This window comes from Linepithema humile, chromosome 7 (genome assembly GCF_040581485.1).
Source record: "Linepithema humile isolate Giens D197 chromosome 7, Lhum_UNIL_v1.0, whole genome shotgun sequence".
Taxonomy (NCBI): domain Eukaryota; kingdom Metazoa; phylum Arthropoda; class Insecta; order Hymenoptera; family Formicidae; genus Linepithema; species Linepithema humile.
Window position 1 is genome coordinate 15,799,809 of NC_090134.1, and position 20,962 is coordinate 15,820,770.

The 20,962-nt window shown below is 44.9% G+C and overlaps 1 protein-coding gene and 1 long non-coding RNA gene across 6 annotated transcripts in view; one reads left to right on the forward strand and one right to left on the reverse strand.

The window, feature by feature from the left end:
* LOC105678034 (uncharacterized) overlaps positions 1-20,962 on the forward strand; it is a 179,899-nt gene that overhangs the window by 24,476 nt on the left and 134,461 nt on the right. The window lies entirely within an intron of this gene.
* The window catches only part of LOC105678008 (neurotrimin-like), a 300,284-nt gene continuing 281,417 nt past the window's right edge, over positions 2,096-20,962 (reverse strand). For 2 of the 3 annotated variants that reach the window (XM_067358674.1, XM_012376993.2), the window contains 2 exons: positions 14,279-14,447; positions 2,096-13,817 (listed from right to left, as the gene is read on the reverse strand). In XM_067358674.1, the coding sequence (XP_067214775.1) occupies positions 13,726-13,817; positions 14,279-14,447 (261 nt within the window). In that variant the 3' untranslated portion in view covers positions 2,096-13,725. The remainder of the gene's footprint in view (positions 13,818-14,278; positions 14,448-20,962) is intronic. The other variant, XM_067358675.1, reaches the window with a different exon arrangement.

The following is a 20,962-nucleotide window of genomic DNA, read 5'->3' on the forward strand; positions in this document are numbered from 1 at the left end:
AAAAAAAAAATTTGTCTATTCCACACGGCATTTAATTGATATTTTCCAAGCTTGTCGTGTATAAGATGGTTTCTACATTTACTTTGTGAAACCCGCTTCTTTATCTGCTTACTTTCATTATAGACTCTTTGCTGAAACAGATTGCATAGTTTTCTTGTTGATGAATCTCTAATCCATGATTAAGCGCCATAATTATTCCACGTAGTGAGATTCCTTGATTAACTCCCAGCCGATTTTTTCTTAAAGAAAATTTTTGATTGCACATCTTTCGTCGCAATTTCCCAGTATCTGGATATTAAATATCTCAGTAATTAAGCCGGTAGACAGTAGATTAAAAGTCTCTTAATTGAAATCCACTTAAAATTAGGCAAGAACAAGATTTTGATATCTATTAATAGTTTTGAAACTTTGTTCGCTAGATGCTTTTCAATCTTATTCGTCTATAATCCTAAAATAATTGCTCTTTGTGTACTCTTGTTATCACATTTAAATTTAAAGGCCAAAAATTTTTAATACATGTGAAAACATGCAACAATACTTTATTCTTTAATCCGTTTTCGCCAAAACTTCTGTCACTGTTTACATTGCGATGAGATCGCGCTAAATATTTCGTATTTTCATAAGTCGTAACGTGCATCCTTTATTTGACATCGCGGATTTTGCGTGAGTCGCGGCGTATAGGCACGCTCGTAGAATAATCATCCCGCAGTTTTCGAGCCCGAGTTGCGGGGGCGTTGATCCCGACATTTGTATGTGCCGCATTCGCGCCGCATTCCTGCAAGTTTGTCGCTATGCATCTTCATTGCTACTTTTCATAGCGGTATGCTGTCTGAATATGGAATCGCGGCTGTCTCGAAGAGACGTATTTCGGTGTCGCGACACTCGGCGAAGTGCGATTATTTATCTTAATGGTCTGCCTTCTTCAGCCGAATCCGGGACGCGAAATTTTAATACAGGGGGATTTTTCAACGCGCATGAGAAATAATATTGCTGGAAGCATAGATATAAAATACATAGACAAATCTAGCTTTGATACGCCCATCTTCATACATAAAAATTTGCACGAGAAACGCGAAAATTATTTAAACGATTTGTTTGCTTACGAAATAGCGTAAATTAACATAGAAATATTTTGGCACAGGATTCCAAAAGTGCTCCTCGCGAGATCGTGAATAGAAAAACAAACGAAGCATTTCGACCAGAATCTTTTATGCTACTTACTTTGAGTATCAAAGTTCTCGCACTCAACGCTTCACTGCGCGAGCTTCCTTACGCGCTGTGCAATCGCAACAAATCAACAATCGCGGAACAAATTGAAAGATTTAGCAGGACTCGACAGAGGAGAGCGGAATAAGTAATCGCTTGAGATCAGCTGAGGCCAAACCGCAGGTGGTCTAATTGCGAGCTCTCCCTTCGGTAATCAACGCGATGGGAATGTCACATTACACGTGTAGAGATAATGCATCGTCCATGCAAATTCGTGTCTTGCGTGCCTAACGTTTATCCTTCATCAGCGTCGTTCTCCCCTCGCGCGAGTGTGCGTCGACGATGTTCAGCGGCGGGCGAGATCTCGTATTGTCAATTTTAATTAGACCATTATTATCATTATCATAACTTTAATCGTTTCGCCTTTATTTACTATGTCCCTTACTCTTTCGCAGAGATTTAAGCGATTCGTTCTTTACGACCGTTTTTATTATTTACTTTTTTTTATGACCGTCTTGCTGTTAACGATCGACACCTAACTGCAAGCAACCTTCTAAATTTTCAACATTTCAACGCGAAATCGAAATAATTAATGCTATAGCATATCCGTTACAGAAGTCGAGACCGATTTTTTTAACAAATTCTTTGCTGATAATAAAATAACGATAGCGTTAACGACGTTAATAGTCGAAACGCTTTTTGGAAAATCAATTCTTATTTTGTTTCTATACTTGAGATAAAACAAATATTACTTCTCTATACTGCCATCAGTTTTTGGTTAGTTTCGGAATGGCCCTTAGTGTGCTTAGATGTAGATTTTATAATATACTCACGTGGCGAAGAATTCGGCGATGGCAGGGAGATGGGCGTAGAAGGGTTTACTATGATGTCGTTGCAACACCAGAGCGATTTACTCTGTCGATAATTTATTTCTGATTATAGATACAATATACATCGTAGGCTAGACGAAACACTTATTAGGTATATTAGCCTATCTATGAATGGTACGGTGTGTAACGTAACACAACGAGTTAGGAATGTAAAACGGATAGAAACTCATTGCGGCGTCGCGTACAACGCGACGTGTCCGAGGAAAACGTAAAGTGGATCGATGGATGCGAGGATGATCTCTTGATGATTTTATAGTTCTCTTGTTTCCGCGTTAAGCGGAGAAACTCACGCTCGTTCTCGCGCGAGCAAATACGTTACGCGTGTGTCTGTTTGTTTTTTTTTTTTTTTTCCTTTTCTTATTTGATGTACGTGTGAGTGTATGCATATGTATATGTACGCGTGGGTGTGAACGGCACCGTTTTTTTTATTTAACATCATTGTCGCGACATATCTTATATCACTCTGTCTCCTTACTTAGCTTAATCAGCTACTTAACTCACGCACGAGTGAAGGATGATCGAAGTAATTCGATAATATTTACACGGCCATTTATTAATAACGCGTCTCGCACATCCAATACAGAATCGTCGGTACGCCGATGCGCGATGCTTGATCTGCGGTCAACTATACTATGTTGGATTGATCGTTAAAAATCAATTTAGCGTATGAAAATATTTGCGCATTAAAAACATTTATTTTTTTAATTTATGAAACAAAATTTAAATAGCGAATATTAAAATCTAATTGATTAATTATCGGTAGCAGACTCTTAATTATAATAAAATTCACAAATGAAGAGTCTCGGTGTTTGTTTGCCGGAAGCATTTATAATTTCGGTGATGTTCGGAGAATTTTCGTATCGAGACCGTGCGTCGTTCATTATCGGATTCGTCTCATCGTTCGGTAGTCGATTACTAATTTCAAATAAATCCGCGATCCGAATTCGTTCTCCACAATTAACAAGTACGAACGATGCTTCGGCCTCATCTAAAATTCAAATTCGCATAACCAGCAAGTATTCCGCCGAGAGACCGAGATTCTTTCTCTTCTTTTCTACCGTTGCACGCAGATCAGATCGCAAATCGAATCGCACTGCATTTTTTCGCGCTACTGATCGCGCGACGACGCCCATATCAGCCGATGGCCCGACGTTCTTCCAATATTACCCTCTCGCACCGGGGATTCACCGAGGGATGGAAGTGGGCGACCTTGACGGGAATTCCCGTGCGGTTCTGAGATCGCGAACGGAATCTGCGAAGTTTTTTTTCGTAACTTCCACGAGCAGTTCCGCTCGCACGTCCGTGAATTCGCTTTGATTCAACCTTGCTACCTTCTCAAGTTTCTCCCCCTTTCGTCCTCCTTTTTCCACGGATTTCTGTGATTCGAGCGGCGGCAGTTTCTTTTTTCGCGATGTTCCCCCAGTCGTTCTGTCTTTCTCTCACCTCTCGCCCCGCTGTCTTCCACCTCTGAAAGCCGATTTGGCGAAGAGAGGAGCTGAAAGTTTTCTCGCCTCTCCTTCCTTTCGATCGGTTTCCCCCGGCGCGAGACAAACCGCACTTTTTTCCGCTTACTTACATATTCACAGCTATAACTTCGATCCTATCTCCTTTTCACGAGAGAGAGAGATCAGCGGCTACTCTCGATCAGACCGAACCGATCACTCCTGGACGCGGCATCTTGGCCGGAAGATCTCATCTTCGAATATTGACATATTTACAATGTGTGGATTTTTATGAATTACTCTAGTCGCTCGTGATTGTTGATACCTTCAACGATAGCATATCAGAATATTTTACGTTGCGCGAACGTGTGAGGCGCGTTATTCGGGAAGAAATCAGCCGACAGCACTTTTTTTTTTATTGTTAATCGATTCGATAGAGATTGCCGTTGGTTGGTTCCTTTCTCTCTAAAGCGACTCACACGATTCTTTTGTTTAGATTTAATTGAAGAGCGGAAGTCAAATTATCAGCTAAATGCCGGAAATGATTTTCTGAACCACAATGAGGAATATTATAAATTTTACTGTTTCAAAATCACTGTTTATCAATTTTGTATCTTATAAATCAATTTATTGTGTCTTTTAAATGGGAAATTTGAAATATTTTTTTTCATCGTAATCCAGGACGTCATTTCTGGCACGTGTTTAGCTGGTGGTCCGACTTTCGTTCTTCGAAGTCACGCAGACATAAATGCTAACGAAAGTTCCTCAGCTCGATGTCGAGGTATTAACGATTGTTATCGGAAGTGGTCGCTTGGAGGAGGCGAATCCTCGAGTATTGTAGAGGCGTTGCGCGCGTTTATGCCATCGTGGCCGATTTTTTGGACGTTTGCGGTTTGATGTTTCGTGAACGGACGCGTACAGAAATGTACAAAGAAGACAGAAAGAGAAAGGAGAGAAAGAGTGAGAGTGAGAAAGAGAGAGAGAAAGAAAAGAGGAAAACGAACGTAATTATCACGTGACAACAGCGTTGCAGATCATTAAAAAACAACTCACTCCCATTCACATCTGGCCTGAGAAAGGTTAATGAGAGTGTCCGCGGGCATGCGGCGGCAAATCGAATATCGGAAAAGTGATCACGCGCTCGGCTCTGCTCATACATACGTACGTATACTCGCGCACCCACACGGGAACATGGAATATTTTAAGATTACGTTAAAACTATCCGATCTGGCGCGCAGCCATCTTCAGCGGCCACGTCGTGCAGCGGTTTCATATGAGATTTACGAATGTAATTAGCGCAGGCACACTCTCTCATCCATCGGCGGATCCAGAGTCTCTCTCTTTCTCTCTCTCTTCCCGAGATTTGGTTCATTTTTTTTACACATTTTACTAATTATTTTACATGTCACGTCCGGCAAAGGTTGTAAAGTACAGAAAATGCAAACGATAATTTCAGCTAACTGATTAATTAAGTCTGGAAATTTTTTTTTCATTCTGATAGGGGCGGATCGTCGAGAGGGTTTTCTTTTTTTTCCACCGCTGCTCGGGCTATACGGGGTGTCTCCTCGCGAAAGTCACGCGTGCGCACGCATACAAACTCGCGGCATGTACAGGCTATGTATTCGACTTGGAGCAAGAAATTGTTTTTCTTCTTCACATTAACTAGGCGATACAATGACAATAAGTTGTATTACGGTGACACATGGTATGTGCGCGATGTTGTTGTAGCGTATTACGTTGAAGCCGCAATTTACTGCTCGATTTGCCGAACTACCGGCGATGTCTTTACGTTACACACAATGTATTTCTGTGACGCGTTGCGGCACGACATGTCGCACCACCTTCGTCGCGCTCGGCACAGTTCATTTACGGTGCGCCTAAACGCGTAGCACACTATATTTTCCGAGGCTACACTCCCCTCTTGACTAGTAACGTCCACCACGCGTTCCACCGCAGTTGGTCAAGATCGTGCACACACGCATCGCACGCACACATGCACACGCACGCACTCATACAGGCGTATCGTACAAAATGAATCGTAGTACAACGGCAAACGCGACAACGTCGTGATCGTCATATTGTCGAGACCAACTAAACAACTAAACAGCCTTTTTAAGTACATATTTACATTTTACGAGAGAAGTAGTCCGCTCGTCGATCGAGAGGTCGACGTTAGTCGGAGAACTCGATGAAGATGCTCCGTTTCGCGCGCGCGTGTGTGCCGGATAGTCCCGCGCTCAATACGTTCGTTCGATTCGAAACTCGGGCGATTTCCGCCCGAGCGAGACGCAACGCTTGCGTTAAAATGCAGATTGCGCGTATCAATGCCTGGCCATCGATTTAATCATCGAAATTAGGCTGAGGGGCCGCGTGCGCTCGGTCGCTACGTCCTGCGTGCGCATAATCATCATGCGAATATTGTACGCAACTGAATATCATTAAACGATAACCGCTCGATTATTCGCCATTAATTCCGCTATTATAAACCGTCCATTAGAAACGTTTGCTGCGCAACGGTAAACTGCATTGCGCAGAACGCTGCATTGTGTGTTCCTTTGAATTCCGTGCGCGTTTCACCGTACGTCTATCCGAAACACCGAAGGTCGGATATTTCGTGAAATCGGGAATCGCGTGTCTCGTTTTCCGTCTTTGATTTTAACGCCGCAGAATCGAATACGAGCGATGTCGACTTGTGCCATGCTTGACCGCGCAATTGAATTTCGGTAAAGCGGTCATAAGTGTTCCTATTTTTTATATCAGCAATAACGGACTCGAGGGGGGGAATTTCTAGCATGCTTTCGCAAATGGAACGCTAATGAGTTGTGTCGTCGTTGTATGTCGCGTCTCGATGGCCGCACGCAACGCGCTGACTTTTTTTTTATAAATCTACACATAGAAGCCGCCCTTCCCATCGACGCATCGCGCTGCATACTAATCACGTCGCGTCGCGCCGAACAAAAGTGGCTTTTCGCGCTCTTTCTCGTTTTTTTTTTTGTTTATCTTCTTTTTCATTTGCCGCTCAGATTTTCGAATCAAAAATACACACGTTCGTGCACAGTTATTGAAAACTTGCACATGCAAAAAATTGACAAAACACAGCCGACCGAAAAGGGGGTCAGTCAATCGATCCCGTTGTAACAGTCGAAAACAAGGAAAGCAATATTTTGACGAGTATTATTACTTGGCATATTGATATTGATATTCGGCGCGACAATATCGATATGTCGACGTGTCAAGCCTTATTACACCTGGAAGCCTTTTGGTTTGGTTAGCGTTAGATATCAGTGGCGTTAAAAATGGGTGTTTTGATCGTGACGAACGTTACTGCGATGAACCAAGATGATCGATCGAAGGTAGAAAAGATAAATATCGTGTGAACGCACGAGGAGGCGGTTGGATCTGTCGAATATCGCACGACAGGACTCGTGTTGTTTAGTGTCGTTTGGCTTTTTTTTTTTTTTCCTCCACTTGCCTCGTTCGCGTACGGCAGTCAGTTTCGTAGCTCTAATCGCGAGGGAACATCGCTATCGCGGTACAATCGAATTGATTGATCGAAAGTAGAAAAGATAAATACCGCGTGAAATACAAGATCGCGGTTGTGGATATGTCAAGTATTGGACGTACACAGACGCGTCGTCTGGCGCCGTCTGGCTTTTTTTTTTTTCACTCGTTTCGCTCACGTACGGCAGTCAGTGTCGTAACGTAGAATCTCCTCCGCGAGTACCTATAGTCGGGCTTATCCGAGCGTGCACCGCTGGTATCCGGGGAGGGGGGGGGGGGGGCGGAGGGAGGGAAAGGGGTGGAATAACGAAACCGCGGCACGCACCGCTTCTTTTATTTGCGTATCCCGCTATCCGAATGAAAAACGGCAACCGCCCGACCGCGGCGCGCTCTAAGCGTATCGTGCCTCTCCATGTTAACTGTTACGCGATTACTCGCTTTTTTTCCCCTCCCCCGCGTTCCCGCGCTCACTCCCGCCTTCTATTCTCCCATTCCGCTTCTCGCACATCCGAATCTCTGTTCGGCACCCACACCCCCCTCCCCCCCGGCATTATGCAGGCTTCAGAGCGGAATCTGCCGCGCGCGAGTCGGCACGGCGGTTGTCGCTGAATACTAATGCGCGTCGCGACTACCGCGCGTGATTCAATCCGCTTTTTGAATTCAACTATTTAGGCTGTAAATTAAAACCGCGCGTCGCGCAGCGGTCGGACGACCGATTGTGTAAAAATTCACCGAGAACTGCCGTCGCGCGCGCGCGCGCGACTTTTTCGACGCAAAATTGCATTTTAACTGATGGGTATGTCGCTCTCTCGTTCGCACGCCCATGCCTCGCGGATCCGCTTTGGCAGTGGCCGTTCCGTTCCGGTGGTGGTATAAAAACCGTATAAAGTTACCTTACAAACCCTATAAACTTCTAAGCGGACAGATTCATCCGGCTGCGGAAGAGAAGAGACGGGTAAAAGCGAAACGTTTAATCTTCGTAACCGTGTATCGCGAGCGTTCGTACGGGTTTAAAAACGCGACGCGTGTCCACCTGGGTATTTCGCCACGCGAATTCGGCGACCGTAAATACGTCAAGTTTCATCCCTAAATCATAGAAGAGAACCTCGCGAGCTTGAAGCGCACGTGGGCGCGCGCATGTTCTTTGACATTCTCCCCCTCGCGGGAGCTCTCGTCGAATTACATTCGTCGCGATAGAAGTGCTCTCTTCATGGCGGCCCGTACGCTCGCGATATTATAAGAGACAGACTTGATTGTTGACCGACGCTCCGTTCCCAAAACGCGCGTTGAGTGCGCGCCGTGTCGGCTTTTGTAACGCGACTCCAATTCGCAAGCGATAATGTCCCCGCCGCGCTGCGCTTGTAACCGGAACCAGAAATTGCATCGACGTTTAGTTTCGCGCCTTAATGAGTGCTCTTCGGGGAGACAGTTGTCGGACGATGCACTCTGCGGATCTGAATATGTAACGCAAGTGGCGATGCCGAGCGACTCGGGCGGCAGGTCGGAAGATCGCGCCCTTCCGCGGTTGCTGTATTCATTCATACGCTTATCGCCGGAAAGTAAAAGTGTTAATCTTCACTCGATTCACGTACCCTCTATTTTTCCTTATGAATGTAAGAAAGATACACAGCTCGCAATTTATTTTCTCCGCGTCGATAAAATTGCTTTAGAAAATCCTCATTTTTCCGAAGAATTTTAAACTAAATCGCCGCGCGAGGATCGCCCTTTCTCTGATTAAAAGAACGTCGGAATAAAAATTTATCGTTCCTCCCAATTTCACACAATCGCGCGATTTCTTTGAAAATCTTGATTGGCTCGATGCTCATTATATTTCCCGATTGTCCCGGCGTTCCGCTAGAAATCAACAATTCGTAAAGACGGCCGACGCGGTAACGGCCAGAAATGAAACAATAACGTTTACCACGGGTATAGTCCGTTGACGTAATATGAGAAAAAATGCCGCTCATTTTTAATTAAAGCCAGCTGCACGTACGCTGGAGCTGCGGACGCTCCGGAAAAGCGAAACGGGAGGAAAAACGAGCACGTCCGACCGAGCGCGAGCACATAGGGAGTCTCGTTTGCTGGTCACGAACGGCATTCTCATGTCGGATGCTATTATAGTAAAGAATAAAAGTAGATGGAAATACCAAGAAACGACGATAGGCACGCGTTGCATGCACCCCCGAACTCCCGATATTGCGCAGCGCCGTGTTCACTTCCGAGACACCTCCTCTCACCCACCCCTCTTTTCCCCTCCCCCTCCTGTTTCTCTCGTAGAATACACCTTCGGCTTAAAATGTATCGAAGAATACGGCGCTCTGCAACGGAAAACGGAAGCGCAGCCGGCTGGCGATCTTGAATTATTACAATGCCTCGCAATCACGTTCATACATAAATCAGCCCCGATCCTTCGCGCGAAAAAGTCGAGGAAAAGCTCCGATGAGCCCTCAACTCCTTTCGACTAAAGAGTCGCAGTGGCTTTCATCGCGCGTTTGTTACGCACGAAAGATCCACTGACAGAATTTTGTACGTTTCGAATTTCTCAATTGTCGATTTCGCGATAATTCGTATAGATACATTAATTTTCACGGCTTACGTGCGACGTTGCTGCGCGCTCGACCAGGGATTATCATTTCGTCCCTCGTCGGGGAAAGGGTCAGCGTCTAATCCGTCGATATACGACGGCTTTATTTTCCGGCTGTCGCGCGATCTCGTATCTTGAGCGCGAGATACGCCGGTATTACGCGCGCACACGAGTATATATCCGCCCGCGCAGCTTCCGCCGCATGAAACGCCGAATTAACGGCGCGATGTTCGATTCGCCGTGCCGTGCCGGTCCGGCGTTGGCGCCGGGACGGATTAGCGCGCGAAGCCGGGCGCGCAGCGTCGAGAGAGTCCACGCGACGGAGAACCTCGGCGTCGACATTATGCGGCGTACCGCGCGTTTAACTTGATAAATGAAGGCGAATTCGCCGAGTGTCGCTGCGGCTCGCACCATCTTTCTCCGTTTCCTCTCGTCCTTTTTTACCTTCGTGCCTACGACCGCGCTTTTTTTTTCCCCGTCGTAGTCCGGAACCGCCCGATTTCCCGGCGAGGAGAAAGAATGGAGGCAAGGCCGGCCGCGGATGGGTGGGCAATGTCGGAGGAAGGGTCCACTAAACGTCCACCTCCGGCCAGGGGCCGAGGGTCGCTATCTTTTTGCGCCGGAAAATAAGGGGGCCAGAGACAGGGGCTTGATTATCCGCTCGACTCCGACGACAAGAGGCGTTCTTACGCGCGGTCGAGGCATTGTATTACTGTGTCGTTGGAAACTTTTTTAATCACGTTTTTCCGTTGCGGATACCGGATATTGCTCGCCTGTCGCACTCGACACGCGCGCGCGCGCCCGCGCGCGTACTTTCGGCTCGGAATATTTTCCCCGCGCTTTCTTTCATTCATTATTCATATTTTCCGTGTCCGTCCTGCTTTCGCCGCCGTTCGCGACAGCTCGAAGTTTTATTAATCGTTACGAACGAACGCGGCGGCGTTGTCGGCGCTGGCGAAACGCGGTCGTACTGAATTATGCGCCGTTCCGCGCAAGAAATCGCTCACGAGTTTCTAAATGTGTTTTAAACCGGTCGCTGAATCGACTGTAATAGCTAATTCGCGCGCGTCTCGATCGAACACGGCTTCCGAGAAGAGAAGAGAAATCAACGTCATACTTTCTTATTTGCAAGAAGAATCGGCAGAATCCAAGAGTCGCATAAGTAAATTTTTTCGCGTATTCTTTTTAATCAGAGATTATCTTTAAAATATCATATATTTCAATGAGATAGAGCGTTAATAAATTATATTGCAAACCATAATTTTTGCCGGTCTAACATAAATAAATATATGCAGGTTGAGTTAAAAAAAACTTTATTTTGCAACTGACTGATTTGTGCGAAAAATGTCGAAATAAGGCAATTTTTTTATCGAGAGAATTTATCACAATCGTAAATCTCTCTCGAAAACAAAATAGATCTATTTCGACATTTTTCGCACAAATCAGTTTGTTATCAAATAAACGATGCGCGGAAGCTTTCTTTAGCCGATGTGTATGAAAAATTATGCAAATATTTTCTCGGCATTTCGAAACAATTTAGAAGCGCGAGAAATGTAAAGAGAAAGTAATCAGCGAAAACTCGCGTAGCGTCTTTCGCATGTTTCGATGAAAAGTGAAGTACGTGCAAGAAACGAATGGGACAGCGCGAGCGCGTGAGTTATAGGTTGTGCCGAAGGCGCCGTGCGAAATTCGATATTATACTTGAAGCTGCCGGTTGCTCTGGCCGGTAAAGACGAATGGGTAGTTGTAGAAGAAAAGAGCAAATTGCCGAGAGCTAATTGAACCGAATGCGTTCTCGTGCTTTTCGCACCGGGCTTGATCGATCAGGACGATACGCTTCCGTTGCTATCCTCGTGGCGTGCGTCACTCTCGCGCTGGCGTGCCCGCTGTACACGCGGATTGCACGGCCGACTCTTCTTCATTATCCTCGCTCACCGCGGAACTGCTTTCGCGAGGGAAGCGCGGGGAAAATAAATTTCACTTTTTATCGCTGAGATATCCCGCGATTTTCGCCGACACGCACAATTCCGCGCTCGGTAAATTGCGTAAATGCGAAAAACCGCGCAGAATACGAAAGATTCCGTATATTTGAATTAATTAAGAGGATTTAATTTTAATTCCATGTTGTTAAATACTTTCATTCCACGCTTTGTTATAACGAACGCTTTTATAACATATTTCTGTTAATTCAGATAAAAGTTCCGCGTACATTTACAAAATTTAATTTGCTTTATGACGTAGATATCAGTCCGCTAGTCAAAGTTTCGAAACCTGGCAAGATGACTGAATTTTACTTCTACATTTTTTTAGAAACACCGCTGTCAATTGTAGTTCTATTAATATTAATACTTTTCGAAAAATCTCTTTTATGCATTCATCGCATAAATGTATTTCGCTTTGCAATGTAAAAAATTCCGTTCCTCCACGAATTTTTCAAACGCATCAGATAACATGATTGCATTTAATGCAAATATTGTCAAACACCGTGAATCCCGCTTTGTCTCCGCGCCCTTTGTGAAAACAACTGTCGGAATAGAATCGTAATTGTTATTGAATTTCATAGTATGCAGTTTCTGTTTCACATAAACAATTGCGTCGCTTTAGGCAACGACATTTTCTTAATTTTGATAACTCCGCTTAGTTGAAATAAATCCTTGAGATAATTCAACAAGTCGCTACCGCCGACTCGAGAATCGCTCGGCGTAATGACTTTCGTTTTGTTCGCCTGACAATGAATTCGAGATTCGCCGCGCAATCCTGTGCGAGAAAATAAAAGGAAGAGTTAAGACGTGTGATCCGATTGCGCGATAATCGCCTCCTCCGCAATACCTCTCGATCTTGGCGTGGAAATTCGAGATTTTGCCGGAAGTGCGGCGTCAATATTGGAACACGAGAATCGACAAAAGGCTTTTGTCTATGCCACCGCGGAAGAATCGGCGTACAGTGATACACACTGGCTGGTGACCGATGGTAGTGTAGTCGTGCGCGGCTTTCGAACCGTACACCGGACTCGGTCAAAGCCGCGGCTGTGCGGCAACGATTCGCATTCCTCTTCGATGCGCCCGCAGTCCAGCTTTGCCAGCTGGAAGTCCGAGTCCCGGCAGACGTCCCGAGTCTATTCGAATTAATCGCGAAGAAAGGCGAGCGCCGGCGATGTGTGCGCTGCTCTTCCCGCGTTCCCGGCCTCTTTTCGCTTTCGTGCTTCACGTTCACGCTTCCGCTACGTGTGTATGTGAACAAGATGTCGCAGAAGACTCGCGTTTTCCTCGAACAAAGATGTTTGCAGTCACACCGAGAAGAGAATCGATGGAGAGTTTCCGAAACTGCGAAAGATCACAATTCGTAGAGATCCTCGAAGTGCAAATAAATCGCAAATCGTTATGCTTTATTTCGAGAGGATTTTAATTTGAGCTCCGGATAATTTCAGAATAACAGAAATGAAAAGCACACGAAAATACGCAACTTCCGCAACACCTTGAATATATTTTCGTATCTCCGTCGCATCTCTCACGTTTATTTCCATTGTCCTTCGAGTTAAGTTTCATTGAATTATATCCGATGGAATAAATGTATTCATCGTCTTCCTTCGATCAATAACGCGAAATTATATGAAATTATTCACGACTAAGCTGTGTCCGTTCGTCGACGCCTGTTACATATCGGAACTTCGTAACCGTGACGCGCTCTCTTACGTGTACCAATATGTGTTCGCAATCCCGAATATCGTGTGGCCCTCATCGACGAGGCGCCGCTAAAAGCATCGTCACACTACGTCGTTGCAGCGCCCTGCCGGAAGCGCGTCGTCGTTGCTCTGCCGCATCGACAAACGGCGCGTCGTTGCGAAAGAATCATCGTTCCGGTGCACAGTCAAAAGCGTCCCCGTCGGATGCGCATCGTCGCGCATATGTATCTTCTCGTGGCTTCCGTGACACTTCGGCAACGTTCGCGACGGCAACTCGCGACGGAAATACCTCTCTCTTTCAGTCTCTCTCTCGTCTCTTCACTCTTTTCCCCTCCTTCCTCCTCCTCCACCTCCTCCACCTCCTCACTCGAAAGTGCCTTCCGACTTCTCTCTTCGAAAATGCGCGATGGAACGGGGCAATTAGTAAAGTAGCAGACACAGGCAGAGTAGAAGAGAATACAGCCTCGGTTGCTTGGCCTGACCGCCGTGCTGCATTGCCGCGGGATACTCTCCTGAAACAGAGGGCAACACTTAAATTTTCTGAAGGCCCGCGGGGGCGTTCGCCCGTCATTCACTTTCCTTCTTTTCTCCCCCTATTGTTCTTTTTATTGCCCGGCTGAAATAGAACGCCGCGGCGACCGTCCACTGCAATTTAGTTAATTATTTCCCCGTCTACAAATGACGCTAGATGCATCCTTCCCCCGGCGAGAGGAAAATTTGCCAACTCGAGATATATCGTACACAGGATGTCGTTGAATGTTAATTTTGGAAGATAAGCCAAAGAGAAATGGCACTCGTATCAACGATGGCTCGCGAGTAAGAAATCGAATCAATCAAAATGTACAATTAAAAAACTGCTTAATAAGTCATTCGGCGTTGAAAGCGCTTTTAACGCACACAATCCGCGAGTCCTCTTGTTGCAGACGCGGCCGCAAGAAGCCGGCGCGCCGTCCTCGCGTCTTCGATTACTCACCGTTGAGTACGTGTACGGTGATCGATTTCGGTTGAGCATTACTGGGGTTACAAGTGTACCGTCCCGAGTCCGACGGCTTCGCTTCTTGCACCAGGAGGAAACTCGTCGTGCTGTCACCCTTCTCCGTGACCACGGAGACGCCGCCTCTGGTTGAGTCGTAGCTGATTATCTGGAACAGAGATCGGGCGACCGTTGAGACGGCGCTCTGATATCTCTCCGAAGTCGAGGCGAGAATGGCGGACGGGCGAAAGAGCGACTAACCAATGACGGGGATACGGTTTTTATTGGGCAGCGCCGATGGGCATTGGCTATGAAGACGAGGAGATAAGCCCGTCCGAAGGACTACCTTTCAGTTCGCGCAGGGTGAAAGCGTGCGAGGGTGGAAAAAAAAAATACGATATGATGGTTTTTCCTTTTAGCGAGAATTCTTTCCGGCGCGTTTCGCAGGATCGACGAAAGAGGTTGTAAAGTACGGTACGACCGGTGATACAGGAAAGGTTCGCCCCCGACGCTCGGTGCAAATTGCTTCGCCGGCGACTTATGCCCCGAGGATATTTTCCAGGATAAATATTATTCTAAGTACGGACGCGATCTCTTCTCCGCGACAAGTGAATAGGAGTTTGCTCTCTGTGTACTGTGTAACTTTGTATAATTCTTAACTATCTTTCCAAGTTATTAGCGTACATCAATATTTTTTCACCGTGTATTTTAATTATCTTATAAGAAATATTCGAATTATTGGAGAAAATATTCCCCGTCTTATAAAAACTAGTGAAAATTTATAAAAGCGAGGCAAAAAATTATAAAAGTACAATATTTTCTTACGAAAGTTCAATAGATCTCGTTGTTTAATGAAAAGTTTAGCGCGCATAAAATATTTAGCATTACAGTAATCTAAATATTGCGCATTGTTATTGCAGCTCTCGCATTTGTGCCGGAAAATTAGGTGCGACGTAGTCGGCTAAACGCTAGTAGTGTACTCGTCGCAAGGCCCCGGCGCACGTCGTGTTTATCCTACGTCTGTTCCACTCGACGACGCTCACTAGAAGTACCGCTTTAACGCGAGTTTCACAGAGTCCAACGTTCGGTACACGCGAATTGAAAGGAAGAAGAGGGCGAAGAGCGTTGCGAGAGAGAGAGAGAGAGAGAGAGGGAGAGAGAGTCGAGAAGGATTTTAAATAAATAATCCACAGCCGGAACCTTACGGCAGCGTGCCTCCGTCTGAGAGGCACGTAAGCCTTCTTAAGGGAGCGTGAATATCGTAGAACATCCCTGACAACGCGTTGTTGGATATTCACTTCTTCTTCTCGGCTGTCTTTCGAGGTTAAAATATTTGAACGTCATATGTTCTCCCATCTCGCCGAAAATAAATGCGCGATTATTAATTCAAATTTCTCTTGCATACTATAAACTTTCGCGCGAGTCCCGTTTCTCTCAATTCTTCATGTAAAAACCAGAAATTTTACCGAATTACTCTCTTCATAATCTTTTTTGAGCAAAAAATCTAAAATTTTTGTCACGAAATAGAAATTCTAAATTCAGCTTGAAAATTAAAGTATGCCAAAATCTTAATTTTACGAACTCGTACTGCGAGCAATAAACGTATTGTAGAAAAAAATCTCTGCTTTGCAATTACTTATTTCAATGCATAACTTTTGATATTATATCGCGCGCTTATTCTCTTCCGCGAAAGAGCAATTCTAAGTAATTGTATGCCAAGCGTAATTGCCTCATTGGGAGAAGAACGAAGCGTTTCGCTTTTTTTTTGCCGTTTCTTTCATTAAACGCGCAAATACAAGCGCAATTTAATTTTACCAGTCCACTGCGTTTACTGCAAGCATCGAATCTCGAAAATAAGAATATCAGTCGTCGAGCTGTTTTATACCACGCCGCCGTGGCCTCAAAAGCGTGCGATTAATCGGACGGTAAAGTTAGCGCTGCCGCCGAGTTTGATAAGCGCCGCGCTGCTGCCTTCCTTCCGTTCTGTTATCTAAACCGCGCGTTGCGGTCTAACGCAGGATAATATGCGAAACTTTCGTTCGAAAGTCCACGGTTTAATCCGGCCGTATGTACGAGGCGCAATAATGCCGGCGAACGCGCGCACACACACACACACGCGCGCGCATCGACGATGCGTTCTAACGTAGCCATATTCAGCAACTACACGTATATTTCTGCCGCTTCGGAAAGCCGAACTTTCTTATTCCCTGTATGAGTTCGATACATGGGTTTTTAGAACCCGCCGTCGTTGTAACTCGTAAATTAACGTTTCGAAGGGCGTTCGTCCCTTCGCAAGCATAAAATTAAACAACGCCGACAAAGTTAAATTTCTCAAACTTACGTAACGCAAACGCAAACTTATGTTTCAGGAATTCGTTAAACTTTTACGATCCTTTCGATGTAGAAAGTTTCGTGCGTTCTTGTTACGCGCGCGCGCGGACAATAAACACGACTCTCTCTCTCTCTCTCTCTGTGATCGCTTTGAAATATTTTGCGAAATATATATATTTGATACACTCGCGTTCGCGATACGCGCAAATTTATATTGTAAACGACGTACTTGTAATTACTCGGGCGAGCGATGTTTCGAATCGAATCGAATTGATTTTTATTTAATTCTACTCGATCATCAGGACGGATAAATAATATCCAATTTTCAGTTCATTAATCGTATAAAGTGCTGACTCTGCGTTGACGATTAAATTAAAACAGCGACCAATTACTCACCGATTAACTCTCGTGACTGTAAATCGATCCAGAATAAATGGACGTTATATTTAAATTGAATATTTATATTCTTCGTTCTGTCAGTTACAAAAAGTTTATTATAATTTTTAATTTTCTCTTTGACATTGCATTGCGTACGATTTTCAATCATTAACAATACGTTAGATGATTTTTAATTATTACAACAAAATTAAATAGTTACACATCAATAATAAAATTATATCTCTCTTTATCAATATTGTATTAAAAAAAAAAGCCGCTAACTTTCTTATTTCTGACATTTATTCAAAGAATTTCATAATTGTTATTGTATTTAGTCCCCAAGTAAAGTCAACTTCGACTTCGAAGCCGTAACACTTTCCCCTCTTCATCGATCATTCGATTATAGATTCTATATCAGTGTGATGTTACAGAGTTTTATTAGTAGTCATTTACGTGCCGCGAAGGACAGACGTACGTGAATTATTCTCTGTGATTCTTTAAATCCTTCTGATTCGTTCAAACGCGTATTCGCGATTCTAAAGTAGATCCAGTGTTTGTGCGGTTCTAGATTTGTGATTCCCGTGACGTCACAGAGTTTGATAATTTATTTATATTCGCAAGAGAGAGACGTATTATCTTCGGTTAAATTTTAATCGATCCACAAATTTAATATGAATTTATCGAGTGTTGCGAGAGCGCAGCTCGGTGAGCCACGCAATTTCTACGCGTGTTAAAACCTGTAATTTGTCCAAGTTTGAGAGACGCGTGCGGAAGTTGGCACGATGAGGGGAAACGGAAGAGGGTCTCGTCAACCTCATTACATGCTCCTGCTGGAAATCGGCATCCCGCGGGATCGATTTCGATGGAACATCTTGGGCTCAATGATCCGTTGGAATGGTTTTCCCTTCCACCTCCTCACGGGTTAGTACTTTTGTCTTATCAGTCTCTTCAGTCTCTTCTCGCGCATTCTGATAATGGAACCCTCCCCCTTTTTCCGCATCTCACCGGCGCACACCGTACTTTTACTTTTCCTTTGTGACGTTCGCTCATCCTCCTCTTTTCTCTTCGCCATTTATTAAATTTGCCATTTTCAACTTGGTTTTTTTGATAGCTTATTCCCGTCGCCGCGAGCTGGCAAAATTGTACCGCTGGTGAAGTTGTAGAAAATTGCAAAATGACAGAATCGATTGCACGGATTATCGTCCTGCGTGACTGCTAAAAACGTATCGAAATTATTAATGAAGCGGTTGAATACACTAGTTATATTGCCTGCCGCGCGCATTGCGCAACATATGGCTTTTTAATGAATTTATACGACATATTAATTTGTTAACTCATTAATAAAGCGATTGACCGATCATAGACATGATTATGAATTAAATATATATATATATGTATATACTAATATATATATATTTCTGCGTATGAAATAGTGGATTAAGTAAAATTACAGCGTTACCATTTGCTGGGGTGCACTAAATGAAACAATTCGCGATCTGCGTATTATCGCGTTTTCGGTCTAAAAGGCACAGGTCCCCCCGATGACGTTTTCCTTCATAAATTTTGTACTTTTTCTGCACTGCGACGTTCTTTGAACAAGAGAAATTATCTAATTAATTTTATCCATTAATTACCTTGTATATCCGTGTTTCATTTTTAGATACGTCGCGAGCAATTTTGCCCTGTTCAACAGTTTTGAGCTTGTGGCAACAAGATAAGATTGAATGTCGTTAAACTATAATTCACAGCGAACATTTATTTTTCACTGATATTTCGCTCCTTTTCGTTTCGCGACATTCGCCGTTCCATCTTCTTACTTATCTTCTCGTCGCTCGCTGTGTCACCATTTGCCATTTCGTTTGCTTTGATAAATTCAACTTCCAGCCCGCGGTTCTCTCGGACGGATTTTCTTTAGAGCCGCACAGCTCCTCTCTTTCTCTCTTTCTCTCTTTCTCTTTCTCTCTCGCCGGCGAATAAAATTGCCGATTGTTACGTTGAAATCGGCTGTTATTTCGGGATTTTGTTGTTCCCCGCGGTAGCGCGTATCCGCGCCGGGCAAATGTGAAATGTTTTCGAAAAGTGACGGGACAGACGTGTACGTACGTATTCCACGGCACGATATCGCGATGCCACCGTCGGAGTCCTGATGTGTTTACTGTGGGATATTCAATACCGTGCTCGAAGTGATGCTGGTTGCGCTGCCGCGCTGGCCAAACGTTTCGTTCTACCGAATGCAACTCGGGTTGTTGCGCTCGGTTAAGTCGCATCATCCAATATTTGCGGGAACAGGAGTCTCTCTATCGAGTTAGGTAATTTTTGACGCCCCCCCGATACGTTTTTGCGCGCGCGAGCGCCCGGTTTGCATCTCGGAAAATTACAAGAGGTCTGCATTTAGCTCGCAACACACTCGCCTCGCTTCATTCCCTTCCCTAATTTTACTTCAGGTTTTCTTACGACGCCGGAAAATTGCATTGCGCCACCAAGTACTTCAAGGGAGAGGATTTTATCTTATTTAAGCACTCGCGCGGCTCACGAAGCAAAAAAATAGAAATTTAATGATTGATTGTCTCGTTGTGATTTCGCCAACTCTGCGCAAACAACAATAATGTTACAATAGTCACGATATTAAATAGCATAATTGTAGCGAATTTTGTACCAGCTTAGCAAAGATTTATGGGAGAGCGCGAGACACGCGTTGCCACAAATAGGTCATTCTCGTATTATTCTTTCATTTATTCAAATTTTATGCCCGACGTTCACGTTGAAATAGTAAGTTCGTTATCTTCTGGGCAGAGTAGTCATTCGATTTTCTGCGGAGAATATTTCAAAGCCGTGTAATCGCGGCTCCTGCATAATTAATTCCGTCGACCGATGTTATTCTTTGAGAAAAATTGTAAAAAGGAATCAAATTTTTCGAATTTTTAATCGGAATTTATTCTGCTTTTCTCTCGCACGTAAAATAGCACATCGTTCGTCTAAACAATTGAGGCGTTAATTACACGTCACAATAAATGTTTTGGTGTTTTGTTATATTTATCGATTGCTAATAACGCCAAGTCGATTGATTTTCCTCGCATTTGCGGCGCAAATGTCATTGCTCTTTTAAACAGCCATCTACAGTTCGTCCGCGTCAATGAGTCGCCGCGATCCACTTTATGAAAAAAATACCCCGCTCACACGTCGCGTCACGCATGAGCGTAACACGAGGAGCACTCTTGGCGACTTGTTACTAGCTTTCTGCCGGCACTCGACACCGGGATTGTAGCCGACATGCAAACAGCCGTAAATAAAAGCGACTCCGCCGCCGGCTAACACGGCGCGCGCACGCCCGCGCACGAAAGGGGACACTTTCATTTCGTACATGAGTCAACGAAATAAAGATTCTACCCCGTTCGGAGATGTATTTGCGCGGGGACCAAGTGCTCGTCGCGCGGCGAACGGAAAGCGGCCGGAGAATGAGCTCGTTTTACGAGTGTACATAAATCCATCGCTGTTTATTTAACACGCCTGGCAGTTTTGTTTGGACGGGATCGGACAATTTCCTGCGTTTGGACACGCGGACTATGCCTTATTTACCGGATCGAAGAGGGTGACGCGTGCGACGAAGTTAATACGACACCGGAGGTTACGTTACGCTTTACTTCGACGCGTCCGTCGAGATCGCACGCACAAAGTTCGAACAGCTTGCGCGATATTGGCTTAAAATTATAATTACGGTGGTTCGCTCGCGGTGTTTTGATACATTCGCATTTCCGATCGTCCGGCATTGGTTTACCGCGCCAACGGCGACCACAAATCTACAAAACGTGCTTTTATTCCTGTACCGCGGAAACCGATTTGGCAGCGCCGCTGATTCCTCGTCCTCTCCTCAGCTGGCAGCCTTCCACGATCGACATACAAATAAGGCGGAATGTTATCCTGTTTAACTATCTCTTAATAGGATTTCTTTGACGTGAACCGATTAACTCGGCCGAC